At 38.3% G+C, this 16,185-nt stretch overlaps 1 protein-coding gene across 2 annotated transcripts in view; it reads left to right on the forward strand.

Moving 5' to 3' along the window:
- The window catches only part of KLF12 (Kruppel like factor 12), a 402,309-nt gene that overhangs the window by 279,618 nt on the left and 106,506 nt on the right, over window positions 1–16,185 (forward strand). For both annotated transcript variants that reach the window (XM_040991291.1, XM_040991293.1), the window contains one exon: window positions 3,065–3,200. In XM_040991291.1, coding sequence (XP_040847225.1) covers window positions 3,065–3,200 — 136 coding nt within the window. The remainder of the gene's footprint in view (window positions 1–3,064; window positions 3,201–16,185) is intronic.

The raw sequence follows: 16,185 nt of genomic DNA on the forward strand, positions 1-16,185 counted from the left end.
ATGGGCTGCAGGTACAAAAATTATCGCCCAAAATTGTATTTCCTAGGAGTGATGTGGTAGTGATGTTAACACCTTACTTTTTGTTAAGTACAGGAGGTCTTCACAAAGTTCATGGGAAACATATTATCTTTTTAAATTTCACTTTGCTTCTGATTTTCTGTTTTTTAACATTTTTTTTAATTGGAAAGGCAAATTTAGAGAGAGAAGAAGGAGATACAGAGAGAGAGAGAGATCTGTGCACTGGTTCATTCCCCAAATGTCAGCAACAGCCAGAGCTCAGCCAATCCAAAGCCAGAAGCCAGGCGCTTCTGCGTCTCCCACATGCGTGCAGGGCCCCAAGGCTTTGCTCAATCTTCCACTGCTTTCTCAGGCCACAAGCAGGGAGCTGGATGGGAATTGGAGCAGCCAGGATTAGAACCAGTGCCATGTGAACTCCCAGCACATTTAAGGCAAGGATTTAACCACTGAGTCATAGCACCAGGGCTAGTTGTTCTGTTGTTAAAGTACTTTTGTATACTGTAGGATGTTCACACAACTATGAAATTGCCTGATGATGCATTTCTCAGGATTCTTCCCTGGGGCTAAGCAAAGAACAAGAATTCACTGCTTGTAATACGGATCAACTTAGCCAGTTTCTTTTGTAGGTAGTCAAAATCCTACTTTTTAAATATTTTCTTCAAAGACTTTATCTATCTATCTATCTATCTATCTATCTATCTATCTATCTATCTATCTATCTATCTATCCATCCATCCATCTAAAAGACAGGTTTTACAAAGAGAGGAGGAGATATAGAGAAGATCTTTCATCTGTTGGTTCACTTCTTAAATGGGCCAGGGAAGAGCTGATCCAAAGCCAGGAGCCAGGCCCTAGAGCTGGGTTTTTTGTTTTGTTGTTGTTTTGTCTCCCACATCAGTGCAGGGTCCCAAGGACTGCACCATCCTCTACTGCTTTCCCAGGACATAAACAGAGCTGAATTTGAAGTGGAACAGTCCAGACATGAACAGGTCCCCATGTAGGATGCTGGCCCCACAGGGCTGAGGATTAACCTGATGTACCACCACGCCAGCCCCCAGAATCACTCTGGAATGATAGGATGCCTTCCTTGCCACTGAAGTGACTGAATGGATCAACTCTTATCATTGGGATCTGATGGCTTTGCTCTGCACAGCTTCAGCAACAACTCTTTGCAGCGTATCTTCTCTGGAGATGTAGCACAAAGCTGTTTCTGAATGTTGCCTCATATTCCTGACCTTTGGAAAAGTGATTTCTGTATTTAAATGAGTTGTAAATGTGGATTCACACAACACTGAGCTGTTTCATTGGACCACAGGCCAGAAAATATTCATGATCCAATGTATGGCTTAATTTCTTTGTTAGTGATGCTAAAATGAGGACATAGCTCTGCGTTTAAAAGTCACAAGGTGAAACACCTTGTATGTTCTAAATGTCTCTAGATCAGTTTCTCATCCTGGGCATAACTGACAGTTTTAGACTGGTGAATTTTGTTGTGTGGCACCTCCTATCTTGTGTTATGGCAAAACCTTTGACTTCTTCCTAGTAGATGCCAGTAATATCTTACCTTACCCAGACCTCTACCTGCCACCTTTACATGTGACAAACCAATATGGCTAATGTTACCAAAATCTTTTTGGGAGGCAGATTTGGTTTTGGTTGATGACTACCAATTTAATTATCTTCTGTTTTACTCACCCAAAGTTTGCCAAGCCCTTCCATTATGCACAACACATTTTGGTTTACTTATATGTACATATCTGTATGTCTTACCCTAGTGCACATCAAATTTAACAGATACCTGTTCCCTACTAACCCAGTTTAACTATAAGTTTGTTGAAACTCCTTAGGCATATATTTTGAGTAATATTGTAAATATTACACATAATCATAAGACATTGCCTTGCATGGGTCTAACGAATGTGTGATACACAGTAACAAAAAATGGTTGGGAAAAAAATAAATAAAATTGTAAATGTACACAATGTCATTGTCACTGTGGTTTTAGCACATTTTGTTTCCCCTGGCAAGCTTTGGCACTTGGGGAACCAGGGAGAGAGGATGAGGTCCTGTAGAGTTGGGTCTGTTTGAAGCCGTCTGTGTTATCAGCAAGGTTGTGGTGTGGCGCGTGCTATTCTTTTCATGAAAATGTGTGTGGGTGCTTGAAGTGAGAGCTGATGGAGAGTCTAGGCAGTGATTGGTAACGCTATTCACAGAAAAACGAAAGTGGGAATGAAATCAGATTTTTTCAAAACAAGTGTTAACATAATAAATGGTGATGATAATGCTCTCATATGAAGAATCTCATGATCCCAGTTGGCAGGGTTGAGAACATGGGGATGTTTCTTGCTGTGGCAGGTTCACAGTGGGAGGAGAATTGTGTTTGAAAATGCTGTTTAAAAAAATGGTGTCAGGACAGAGATGAACAGAACTTCCTAGCAATTTACACAGAAATGCAAAAGACTGCCATCTCTGTTATATTTCTGTGTTTGGCCCTTCACTTAGTGCAGTATGGAGCTATGAGGTAACACTTCACTAAAGTACAAATTAAAAAAAAGAAGCACACTACATGAAACTTGCTTTTGGCCATATCCGTGTTGTTCTTTTTAAGACCTGTTATAAAAGTGTTACGCCTTTATTACCTCCTCTGCGTCATGCTTCGAACCTTCCAGGCAAATTGGTAATGACCAGTAGGGTGGACAGCAGCCTGGTCGCAGAAGCACAGGGCAGAAGCTCAAGGGCTGAACAGGAGCTCACAGGCTACGTTTTCAGTGTTGCAGTATTGTACACTTTACAGTTTAGTTTCTGTTCCTTAACCCCATCTGGGATGTTTGAGAACTGATGTGTAAGTTGATGAACAAGTAGAGGTCCTAATGAGTACTCAGTCGGTAAGATGCACAGCTTTCCCTGGTAGCTCCCTGTGGTGCCTAGGGACCTCCACCTGTGTAATATGCCCCCCAAGAGACGTTCGGTGCTTGATGTTGGTCCAGGACAAGGTTAACTTTCTGCACACTAATTTTAATTCATTATATATGCCTTTTTTTCCCAGCACAAATGGACCCCCGAGGCCTATCTCCCAGACAAAGTAAAAGTGACAGTGATGATGATGACCTGCCAAATGTGACCTTAGATAGCGTTAATGAAACTGGATCTACGGCCCTTTCCATAGCCAGAGCAGTACAAGAGTAAGTATCACATTCTCAGGATGAAATAAGAATTGCCAAGGGGATCAATGGATAATGGGCACTGCAGCATCTCCTGTTCCCCAGACATGTCATCCTAGCTCCGACCTGGCACACCTGTCCACATCTTTCCATTCAGCCTGTCCTCCTTGGGAGAAGATTAGGCCAAAGAACAGAGTGTTTCAAAAGAGCAGAAAATTTGTGTTTTGATTAGACTAAGACCTCTGTGCACCTTTTCTAATTCTCCCTGCACGTTTCTCCTTCACTTTGGGAAAAAAACAAAAAGTTGTCTTTTGAATGTCACTATCTAATTATCATCATCATCATTATTATTCATATACAAAGTCAAGGGAAATCAAATATAGCAAATAGCATTATCTTGTTTTGATAGGAAATTATAGCAGAGCGCTCTTGAAGATGTTGAAAAATGGGACTCCTAGGTAATGATTTCTAAAGGGCTCTTTTATCCTTTCTCTAGGAGCAAAGGGTTAGAGTTCAGGCCTTGTCTGTTGAAAATTGCAGCCCTTCTGTAATTGTCTACCCTGTATGCAAACTGAAGCCCATGCTGGATCATGTGCATTTTTCCCTAGGGTATATTATTTACCTTATTGAGATACAATAACAAAGTAGAATTTTGTATAAAGTTTGCAACATGCTAACTGGATATGCATATATATTATGAACAATCAGGATATACATATATATTAGCACAATCATGATAATTAACACATCCATCACTTCCTGTTAGTGTCTTGATGGGGTTGGGGGTACCCTAAAACATTCATTAATTACCCTTAGTCAATTTCAAGTATACAATATAATATTAGTTCCCATGGTTATCATGTGGCATATTAGATCCTCGGAACTTACTCTTATAACTGAGAGATTGTACCTTTGAGCAGCCTCTCCCCATTCGCTCCACACTCCCAGCCTCCCATAGCCACCAAGCTCTTCCATTTCTATAAGTTCAGTTTTTACTTTTAGATTCCACATAGTAAGCAGTAGCTACAGTAACTGTCTCCCTAAGTGACGCTAATGATGTAATCTCTGAGAAGGACTTAAACAGCCACACTTATTAGTGAATAGTTCATTCAAAATTATCTTCATACCCTCATACTTATTTCCCTAGATATTAGATACCTACTCTTCTCTGTTCAGTAGGCTTTAAAATTTACAAAACAAAAGCAAAAAAGGCATTGGTATGACATTCTAGAATTTGCATTAGAAGTGTATGTTTGTATTGTATAAAATGAGTAATGTTTATATATCTGTAGAGATGATATTGTGTATGTGTACCTTACCTGTGGATAAAACTGTGCATACATAATGCATGTAATATGTTATAGTAAACAGGATAGAGTGGATCTAAAATGAAATATGGAGTCATAAAGATATAGTCAAGTTCACATTCAAGCTCTTCAGGCAAGTGACTTAACGAGAAAACGTCAGTGTTTACTTGAAAAGATTGAGGATTTGATACACATACAAGGAATAAAAAGTAAATCACAAAGCTCTAGCACTTGGAAACCTTTAATTAATGATGGAGTTGTTATTCCTAGTGGTGGCAAACATACTAATAGTGTAGAAGTGCAAGCTATGTGACAGCTAGGAAATACAGATACAGTGAGTGTAATTGGTCTGGTTTTTACAGGTGAAATGGTACAGGATCAAACCAGTAAATGAAGTACCCAAGTCATACATTATATGTAATAACAACACAAAAACACCTTTTACTAAGAATTCTTTTCATATCACTCATCAGCAGTGTTGTCACTCTTGAGCATATAGGAAAATTCTTGGTCCTCTCATCTGTTCAGATCAATGTTTGTGGTCCCTTGGTTTCTCCAAAGCCAATCTGAATTCAAGCCAGGCCTGGCACTAGGTTTCTGGGGTTGCAAGGGTGGGATTTCGATAGTGCTGCTGATTCTCAGGGATTAGCACAGTGACCCTCATTCCATATGAGCCAAGAATCAGCTGGAGGAGTCCATTTATCACCTGCGCAGGTGGACTGAAGGTCAAAGTTCGTTTCTGCAATGAATCATATGAACATTTCAATCAGATTGTTTCCCTGCCTCATTATAATTGATGTGTGTTCATAGATACAAATGTTTCTTTCAAGTCAAATTCTGAAGTTTATACATGCGGGACTAAAATCTAAATGCCACCTACTCCATTAGGGGCTTATACTAGTTTCTTAAACAGACTTCTTTTTTTGCTTTTAACATTTTGTGTTTGGCAGTATTTTTAAATGGGAAATCTTAGTAACAACTTCATGAACTGCAGGTTCTTTTCCAATATAACCTGTCTGATTTTCCCTGTGCACACATGCAATATTTTGAATAAAAGTATCTATGCCTGCATTTATTATTATTACAAAGGTTATATGTATTTCTTGGGCAATGCAAATTCCTTATTCATGGCAGCTTTTTCGTTAAATGATTAGTAAAGAATACACTGAGCTGTCACCTGGGCTGTCCTAGTCTTCCAGGCCCCAATCAGCAGTTAACCAACCATCATTCAGAACTGAGCATGTATGCATAAATGCTAGTAAATACCAAGATTCTGTTTGATGAGGCAAAAAGAGTGTTTTGCAGAGACCTCTTAAATGTTGGTTTCTTTCAAAACTTAAAAAAATGTGTGGGAGAATATTAACTTTCAAAGCCCTTAATTGTAAATATATAATGTTAATTGTAGAATTTTTTAGAAGTCTAAATCAGCTTTAAATGTATGCAGTTGCAAATATTTTCTCTCCTTGGTCTTGCCTTGATGCCTCATTACCTGTCACTGTTTTCCCTTTTTTTCTGACTTTGATGCTCCACTACTCTCCAAAAATAACACAAACATTCCAGTATAATCTGGTCAATAAACTAATGGATAAAATAGAAGAAAGATAAACCAACGTCAGCCTCACATGTAAAAAAAAAATCCAGATGTGTCTGCCAATCTGTGTGCTGTACTACCTGAACTTTCCTGATAGCATCAGGTAAAGGTGGAAAACTGAAGTTTTCTCTATAATATAGAGGGGTAGCACATTTTGAAAGCCCTGGGAAAGTAGATCGCACTTGTCTTTGCAACTAAGGTAAAGGAGAGTCACGTTCTGTGCAGGGCTCAGGTGTTCCCCTCTTCTGTCTTTGGCCACCAGTGGACTGGTGAAGCGAGGGGAAGGGGAAAGTTATGTCAGGTGAGGGGAGTGAAGGAGATTGACAGTGGAGAAGGGTGAAATTGCCTTGTATCAGGCAACGCTTTTGTTCGGATAATCTGACAAGGTACTGTTCCACAGGGTCAGGCTCTCCATCTGCTTTTCTCTATCACTTTCTGCATCACCTTCTGTGTTCAAGTTCACAGTCTCATCACGTGCGATAACCATCATAGCTTGCATTTTCAAGTTGATGCTTTTGTTATCATCAGTGTTCTTATATAGCCTATACCTTAATCTACTGTGTTTCATAAATACCTGATATTATATGCTTTATTGATTTTTAGGATGAACGTGGAGTAAAAAGTCTGAGTGTGAGAGACGTTGCCTTGACTTTGGTATGGAGAAACTGTTAGCCAAAATGCATTTTATTCCTCCAATATTCAGATGTGCCTGTATTTACATGAAAAAGAGCATTGCTTGCTGACTAGTGCAGCAACATGAAGCCTTCTCAGTTTGTAAAGACTTCTGTAGCAAGGCCACATATCTGTGTGCTTGAAGTGATCATCGCAACCATTTTCTTTTCTTTTTTATTATTTTATGACATAGTTTCATAGGCTCTGGGATTCCCCAAGCCCCTCCCCAAATTCTGCCCCCATATTGAATTCCTTCGAATTGTTACAGTGGTACAGATCATATCCAGTCATGATTCCTTCATTGCGGGCATGGACCATGCGGAGAGTCTGGCATCTTATTGTCCAGATAAATTCAACAGTTTCCTTGGAAGACCATCCTGCTCTGAAAGTAGAGCTGGCAGAATATTATTGCACCCAATGAAAAGCCACTACACAACTTCAACAACAGGAAGATTCATGGAAATTAACGACATCATGAAGTTAATTAACATGGTATTGAGTGACCAATATGTCAGAAAATGCAAGTTCTTAACCACATCCTGTAACTACTTCCTTGGAATCTCAGTTTTAGTATATACACAACCAGCTGCTATAAACCTTTTTTTTTCCTCCCAAGCTAACATGTTTTTGAGTTTTACCTGAATCAGAGTGGCACAGGAACAGTGGAAGCATCAACATTAACATGCATTGTATATATAACAGCTGAGTACAAACTTAACATCAATGTTTCTATGCAGTTACATCTTGTTTAGTATTAAGAGTCATAAATTGATAAAGTATTTTGGGGAGAAAATTAAGCCACAATTTAAATTTTGTAGTGTATAATGATTAAGCATGGTTTTACAGAAGTTTGCATTTTAACAATTGAAGAATAGAAAAGTTTTAGGCAAGTGAGCAGGGAAATTCTCAATAACCCAGTGAGTAAAGAAGAAGTTAAGTCTACATCCTAACTACTAAAGTACAGGAGAAACAAATAGGGAGCCTGACCAGTTTTTGTTTTCTTTTGGCTGCATCCCATGTGTTTTGATGTTTTCTATTTCAGTTTTATTTATTCCAAATACTCTCTTTTTTCTCTTGTCGAATTCATTGCTGACTCATTGATTATACGGTGGTATCATTTTTCCCAAGAGTCTTTTGTATGTATTTGATAAAACAACTAAATGATTGATATTCTGGAACACCAATAATCCATGGAAAAGGTTATGCTCTTGTCCCCAGAATTTCCTGATGGATCCTCAAAACTGTGGGTTCCCTGTGGCTCATCTGACCTCGCAAGTGCAGCAACTCCCTTGAATACAATGCTGCCCCTGGAGAAGATGGAACCCCCAGTGGAACTGCCTCTAAGAACTGAAAAGCTGAATTTATTTAATATTCCTCTTGTTCCACTACAGGTCAGGAGTGCAGAGAAATTCTCCACCTTCTTAGAATGTTTGAGGAAGATTTTAAGTGTATCTTAACTTACTATTCATAGACAACAAATTCTTATCGGCCTTAGACATTAGAAAAGCCATAGAAATTTGTGGTGGGATCCAAGAACAACCCTGACACCCTCTTAAAAGGAGGTTGTGTGTACAGAGCAGGAGGGGATCTCAGGGTGGAACAGGAGGATAAGAGGAGGTCTGTATCCTAGTCCCGGAGACTCCCGGGGGCCTCCCAAGTGCTTTCACCACAGAAGCAATGGATACTTCTTTGAGGATTGTCAGTATGAACACTGATAACCGTATCCTGACTGCCTAGGAGATCACAGGGAATATGAATGCCCTCGGAGGCTGAGAACTCTAAGGTCAGTCATTTCCTGTTGGATTTCCCACATGGGATGGCAGCAGCCCCAAATCCTCTCATAGGGTCTGGTGACATCGGAACTACAACCAGTAGCCCCGGGTGGTACTCAGAGATTAAAGGATTGTAAATTTCCTTCTGGAGAGTAGCTTTCTGTGGTCTTAATCTAGTTCCCAGGCCTCTCTTACACTGACCATTTGGATTGCTTGTGAGCCCCAAAATTAGTTCAGATAGAGACTAATAAAGGTCAGCTAGTTGATAATCACTCAGCTTGTACCTTACTGATCAGGCTTCCCATTTGGCTTTTCAGATAGACAGAGACGTAGATGTACATGTAGATGTAGATGTAGATACAGATACAGATACAGATACAGATACAGATATAGATACAGATACAGATACAGATACAGATACAGATACAGATACAGATATAGATATAGATATAGATATAGATATAGATATAGATGTAGATATAGATACAGATACAGATATAGATACAGATATAGATATAGATATAGATATAGATATAGATATAGATATAGATACAGATATAGATACAGATACAGATATAGATACAGATACAGATATAGATATAGATATAGATATAGATACAGATATAGATATAGATATAGATATAGATATAGATACAGATATAGATATAGATATAGATATAGATACAGATATAGATATAGATATAGATATAGATATAGATATAGATATAGATACAGATATAGATATAGATATAGATATAGATATAGATATAGATACAGATACAGATATAGATATAGATATAGATATAGATACAGATATAGATACAGATACAGATATAGATATAGATATAGATATAGATATAGATATAGATACAGATATAGATATAGATATAGATATAGATACAGATACAGATACAGATACAGATATAGATATAGATATAGATATAGATACAGATATAGATACAGATACAGATATATAGATATAGATATAGATATAGATATAGATATAGATACAGATATAGATACAGATATAGATATAGATATAGATATAGATATAGATATAGATATAGATACAGATATAGATACAGATATAGATATAGATATAGATATAGATATAGATATAGATATAGACATAGACATAGACATAGACATAGATATAGATACAGATACAGATACAGATACAGATATAGATATAGATATAGATATAGATATAGATATAGATATAGATATAGATATAGATACAGATACAGATACAGATATAGATATAGATATAGATATAGATATAGATACAGATATAGATATAGATATAGATATAGACATAGACATAGACATAGATATAGATACAGATACAGATATAGATATAGATATAGATATAGATATAGATATAGATACAGATACAGATACAGATACAGATACAGATACAGATACAGATACAGATATAGATATAGATATAGATATAGATATAGATATAGATATAGACAGTCTGGAACAGCCAGGGAAAAGGCCAGCTAGCCTATAATCGCTCAGCCTGTACTTACTGGTCAGACAGCCATTTTCATTTATCAAACTATGAGTGAATTCAGATACACTGATAGACATGGCCACTAAGAACTCCGCAGGTGGGTTCTCCACCTTTTCCTATTTGAGCTGCAAAGATACCATCCAAGTCAGAAATCCTGTGGTCAGGAATGACAGTGCTGACTTCTAGTAATCCATGGAACATCTATTTAGTTTTGGTCTGATTTCCCCCATCTCCTATGTCAAAATAGGGTCATTACCCTTAATCACTTGACAAACATAATTATGAAGAGGAGATGTAAAGGCAAATGATTAGAGTAAATTATTATCATTAACTCTAATCCTAGGCAAAATAATGAGGTCTAGGTTATGTTTGGCCTTGTTGCCCAGGGCCTTCGGTTTCTGAATATTCTTCTATTTTCAAACATTTATAATCCTCACATTTCAGTGCATGCAATATTGCAATTAACTTTCACCAAACTAATATATAAATGAATAAAACCTGGAAAAAGGCTGTCCACTGAGGAATTTCTGTCTTATCAGGAATAAACTGAAAGGTGATGTATCCCTGTAATGATTTCAACAAGAGAGAGGTGGGGAAAGATAGGCTGCAGGTAGGAGAAGCACCTGAAGGCACCACGGAGATGGGCTTGTGGCAAATCCATCCTTTTGAACAGGGTATGCAGGCTATTAGTTAACTCACTCTGACTAGCCTCCTTTTTATCCTGATTGTAATTCTACCATACAAATGGGAATCTTTAGTAACTTTGACTAACTTCTAAGATATCTGCATCTGTTGAAATGATGTGCTTTTTAAAGGACTCACTGTCAAATACATTTAAGCTAATTAAAACACTCACTGACTTCCTTCTCTGGTTTTTACCAAATGGGTTTTGTGAAGTGCCCATTTTTTTTCTTTTTTTTTCCATTTTATTATTGATATTTTATGATACAGTTCCATAAGCTCTGGGATTTCCCTTATCTCCTCCCTAAATCTCCACTCCACCCCTGATTTCCTCTATATTATTACAATAGTATACTTCTTCATAAACAATTTTAAGTCCATCATTGTGGACAATGGCTGAAAGTCCAACATCCTATTGTCAAGATATAATTAACAGTTTCATTAGGACTCTATCTTTGATTTGGAAGTACAGATGCATATTGCATTATATTCTTACATCTGTATATGATAATCTCCATTACACAATTACTACACACTCCCTTAAATGTACCCCCCCCAAAAAAAAACATAACCAGCAACAGGAAGAAAAATAGAAATTTACAACACCATTAAGTTAAATAGCATGCTAGTGAATGACTAATATGTCACTGAAGAATTGACAAAGAAAATCAAGAACCTTCTTGAAGAAAATGATGCTACTGTATGTCCTATGAGTCAATGAAGAATTTAATATAAGGAATAAAAACTGTCTTGAAGAAGTGAAAATAGAAACAAAAATGTCAAAATCCATGAGATATAGTTTCTGCTGATCTTTCCTGGTGAGATGTGTCTCCTGTGTACGCAAGAGATAGTTCTGTTTTCTTACGCAGTCTACTAATCTATGATGTTTGATTAGTTCAGGCCATTTGCATTTAGGGTTAATATGAATAGGTGGTAATTTGGTCCTGTCATTTATTAATGGGTTGCTCATTGTTTGATTTAGTCTTCTGTTATTTTACTGGGATACTCTTCATATTTGCCTTTATTTTTGATGGGTGCTATTACTTATCTCTGTCAAGATAACATCTTTAAGTATCCTTTGTAGGGCAGGTCTGGAAGAGGCATATTTTTTGAGCTTTTCTTTATTGTGGAAGAATTTTCTTTCATTTTCAAAGACAAAGGAAAGCTTTGCTGGGTATGTTATTCTGGGCTGAGAATTGTTTCCATTTAACTTAGAATATGTCACTCCATTCTCTTCTAGCCTATAGAGTTTCCTGTGAGAGGTCAGCTGTCAGTCTGATTGCGGTTCCTCTATATGTCAGTTGATATTTTTTTCACATGCACATTTAAGGATCTTTTCCTTATGTTCAACTAAAGACAGCTTGATTATCATATGCCATGGGGAAGATCATTTTTGGTCAACCTTGGTGGAAGTTCTATGCCCTTCCTATATTCTGTTTCCCAATTATTTCTCTAGATTTAGGAAGTGTACTTTTTTTATTTCATTAAATCTATTTTTAAACCCATCTTCTCTTTCTGCTCCTTCTGGAGCTCCCATGACTCTTAACATTTGGCCTTTTAATAGTGTCTTTCAATTCTTCAATGCTTTTTTTAGCTTGACCCAGCTCTGCTCCCAACTTTTTGTTTGTTTCCTCCTGGTGACAGGAAATATTTTCTAATTTTGAGATTCTTTCTTCTGCCTCTTTCATTCTATTATTGAGGCTTTACACTGAGCTTTTCATTTGCTCCATTGTGTCTTTCATTTCTAATGACTGTGCTTGATTTTATTTCAGTATTGCTATTGCCTGTGCGACATATTCCTTAAATTCCTGTATGTACTTCTCATTGTTGATAAGACGCCTTATAACAAGCTTTTAAAGTTCTTCTCCCCTATTTGCTTGATGTATTCCTCAGTTAACTCTGAGGTTAGCAACCATGTTTGCTCCTCTGCAGGGTAGTCTTCAGTAATATTCATTATGTCTTTGTCTCTTCTTTTGCTCTTGGTCATTGTACTTTTAGTTAGCAGATTGTTCCCATTAGGGCAGGTTTCTAAGCTGTGTCATCCACAGGTCTACAGTTTGATTTTACTTATTGTGGTTGGTACATGGTTCTTTTTTTTCTGCAATCACTTATGCCACTACCTCCAGTGAGTATCAAATTTGGGTCTTTTGTTAGGCGTCCACCACTGTGTCCGTAGCCCCAGCTCCTGGCTCATTATTCTCCACGTTCTGTGATTCCATGCTGTGGCAACACTGTTGTCTGCACAGCCTTTCTTCCACTTCTGGTTCTTACATTTCCCAGGTTTAGGGAGACACCAGGTATCCTGAATAACTAGGTATGTTGATGGTGCAGATCTTGCTGGAACCTGCTGGCCATTAGGTCTGAGGCCTACCCAGACTTATTTTGACCTGTAGGATGCCAAAGTTGATATTATTTTCTCTGTGAGACCAGTACATGCACAGCTCACTGTTGTTGCTGCAGTGTCAAAGCCTTTGCCACACTGTATAAATGGTGCCTGACATGGCACTGGTGGAGTTCTTTATCTGCTGACTTTGACATCTGAATCCGGACCTATTGTGGGTGGAACCTGTAAGATTGGTGCAATGCACTTAGCCAGAATTGAGTTTTCTCTCAGCTTAGTTCATGTGCAGTCCCGCCCCACAGCCTTTGCCCCCCTATACAAAGTGGCACCTGATGCGGCTCTGGTGGGTGTTCTGGGCTCTGGAATTCCATTCCTGTACCACCTGTTTGGGGTCTGCTGCTTTGCCTCTGCTCCTGGTTGAATCAAACAAATCAACAGGATGAGCAGCTCTTTGTCTAGGTTCATCTCCTGAGCTCCTGTTGAATGCCCCTTCCCATCTGGCTGCTGGTATAGCTCCAGCCGCTGGTGGAACTCAGATCACTGCTTACTGACTTCCACTGGGGTATCTGATGACTGTGACACCGCCCCATTGTGTCCACTGCTTTCCTGTGCCTGTCAATCTCCAGATGTCCCTCTTCAATTGGCCTGTCCTCTCCTGTTTCCTGGAATGTGCCCTCTCTGCTTCACCCTGCCTAGTGATTCTCCCTCCGTTTAAATGTGTCTTTACCCTATTCTGCCATCTTTATTCATCACTCATTTTTATTGAAGAAAAACAATATATGAATTTTTGGCACTTTTTTTTTTCTGCTCACTTAAAAGCTCTTTGAAAGAACAGAGAATAGCAGCAAGTAGATTTCCTGTTGTTTCCTTAAAACTTCTGCACTGCTCATGCAAGCATCATGCTTCTTCATTTAAAAGGTTGTGTTTAATGATCAGGGAAAGCCTGGGATCCAGGCCTGCTCTCCATTTCATTTTACTTTTCTAACAGCCATCCTGTGGGTTTTTTTTTTTCTTTTGGAAATTCCTCACATGCAGTTTGCTTTTGTGTCTTCTGAAACACTGCTGGAGATAGGAGGAGGCACAGGGAGCCACAAGAACTGGTCCAGAGAGCCTCCTTTTTGGCAGACCCTGAGAACGCCCATGCAGTCTTCGTGTCATTTGCCCTCTAGTCTTACTTGAGTCCTACAGATGAAGTAGGAACCCAGGGAGATGTATTTCTGTCCGCAGAGAGGACCCACAGCCAGCAGTCTGAAGAGGTCACCTTCAAGTCCAAGCTGTTCTGACTGTGATCCTGCATTCCTTCACGGAAGTAGCTCTTGCTTTACATCGTGACTTAAGCATCTCTGTGCCCTAGCAGTCCACAGTTAGCATAGGCTTTTGAGATGTGAACTCCAAGAAGTGTACCACTCTTGTGGGCTAATTTTAGATCTTCTAATCCTCAAAGTCACTGCCTCTTTACACCTGTTTTAAAGAGAAATCTTTTCTCAGAAATACATAGAAGCAATTCAGTATGTCTAAATCACAACACTTTACAAAGTAAGAGGAAATAAAATACAAAATAGTACAGTGTTCTTTTGATAAACTCTTCTGTCACTATTACTTCTTTAAAGAAATTTTTGCTGGGGAAAATGTGATTTTTAGGTATATTTTAGAATAAATATTTATGCTGATTGTTCTGTAATACTAAAACTGAACATCCCTCTAGGAACTCTTTTACATCAAGCGAACAGCTGCCAGATGGTTGAAAGGAGTCTCCCATCATCTTTTTACTCCTTCACTGAAAAATGTGAGAATGTTCAGGCCGTGACTCCTGCCTGCTCTCTGCTGAGCTGATTGCATTGCTACAAAAAGCCGGAGAGCTCTCATGCATTTGCTGTCTAAATTCTAAGTGTTAAATTATTTCAGTTTTTCTCTTAGATGCTTCTCAGATTATTGATACTTGAAAGTATATTTTTATTGTTAAGATTCAAGTTTGGGACAACTTCAGATCTCCACTTCAAGTGCTACAAACAAACAATAATTTTTTCTTCTTCTTATGACATTTGTATTTTACATTAAAGTCAAAGGCTTCATACCGTCATTAAATAAAGATTGGCAAATAAAAAGAAGAAGGAATATCACCAGCAGGAAAATAGGCAAAAGCTGTAACATAATCAAATGAAGAAATGTACAACTTCACTCCTAAGTAGATCTTAAAGTAGTCACAAAACCATTACTGCTGTTATAGTAGTGGATAGTTCTCACCAACTTGCATGACATGTATTTCAGGCTGATGAAACATTATAGCTAAGCTGCCAAGGCGGGGATTTCTCTCTTTTAAAAATGACTTTTGAGTTGGATGTGGATGTGAAAGTTTTGTTCTGACAGTTGTACTGTTGTAACTTCTGGTGTGGGCAGCTGGGTAAATCAAAGGGGCATTCACTCCTGCAGGGTAAGATAAGTGCTGGAAGCTTGCTCTTCCTTTGAAGGAAGATAGGAAGAGCTCTGCTTTACTGTGAATGATTGCAGATAAAACTTAAAATGTATGTTTGACCTTCATCAGCCTTCAGTCTTTGAAGTCTTAGGAAATTAACCAAGGGAACATTTAACTCCCTTTCTGGGTATTTAAGAGAATGGTCAAAACCATATGCCCATACATTATTTTTAATGCCATGCATGGCATTAGAAATACCACATATGATTTTTTTTGAAGATTTATTTTTATTGGAAAGGCAGATTTACAGATTGAAGGAGAGACAGAGAGAAAGATCTTTCCTCTGCTGGTTCACACTGCAAGTGTTCGCCGCAGCTAGATCTCAGCCAATCTGAAGTCAGGAGCTTGCTCCAGGTCTCCCACCTGGGTGCAGGGTCCCAAGGTCTTGGACTATCGTTTACCACTTTCCCTGGCCACAAGCAGGGTACTGGATGGGAAGTGGAATAGCTGGGTTATGAACCAGCACCCATATGGGATCCCAGGATGCAAGTTGAGGACCTTAGCCACTAGACTACCATTGCCAAGGCCACCATATATGATTTTTTTTAACTGCTAAACAGATAAGTCTGTTTTGAGAATGTTTTTTATTTCTTATCTCTATGGTTAGTATTTTATTTTTATGTTTGCTTATTTCTATGTACTTGAAAGGC

The sequence above is a fragment of the Ochotona curzoniae genome, unplaced genomic scaffold (genome assembly GCF_017591425.1).
Source record: "Ochotona curzoniae isolate NIBS_2020 unplaced genomic scaffold, NIBS_Ocur_1.0 contig_64, whole genome shotgun sequence".
In the NCBI taxonomy this organism is placed as follows: Eukaryota; Metazoa; Chordata; class Mammalia; order Lagomorpha; family Ochotonidae; genus Ochotona; species Ochotona curzoniae.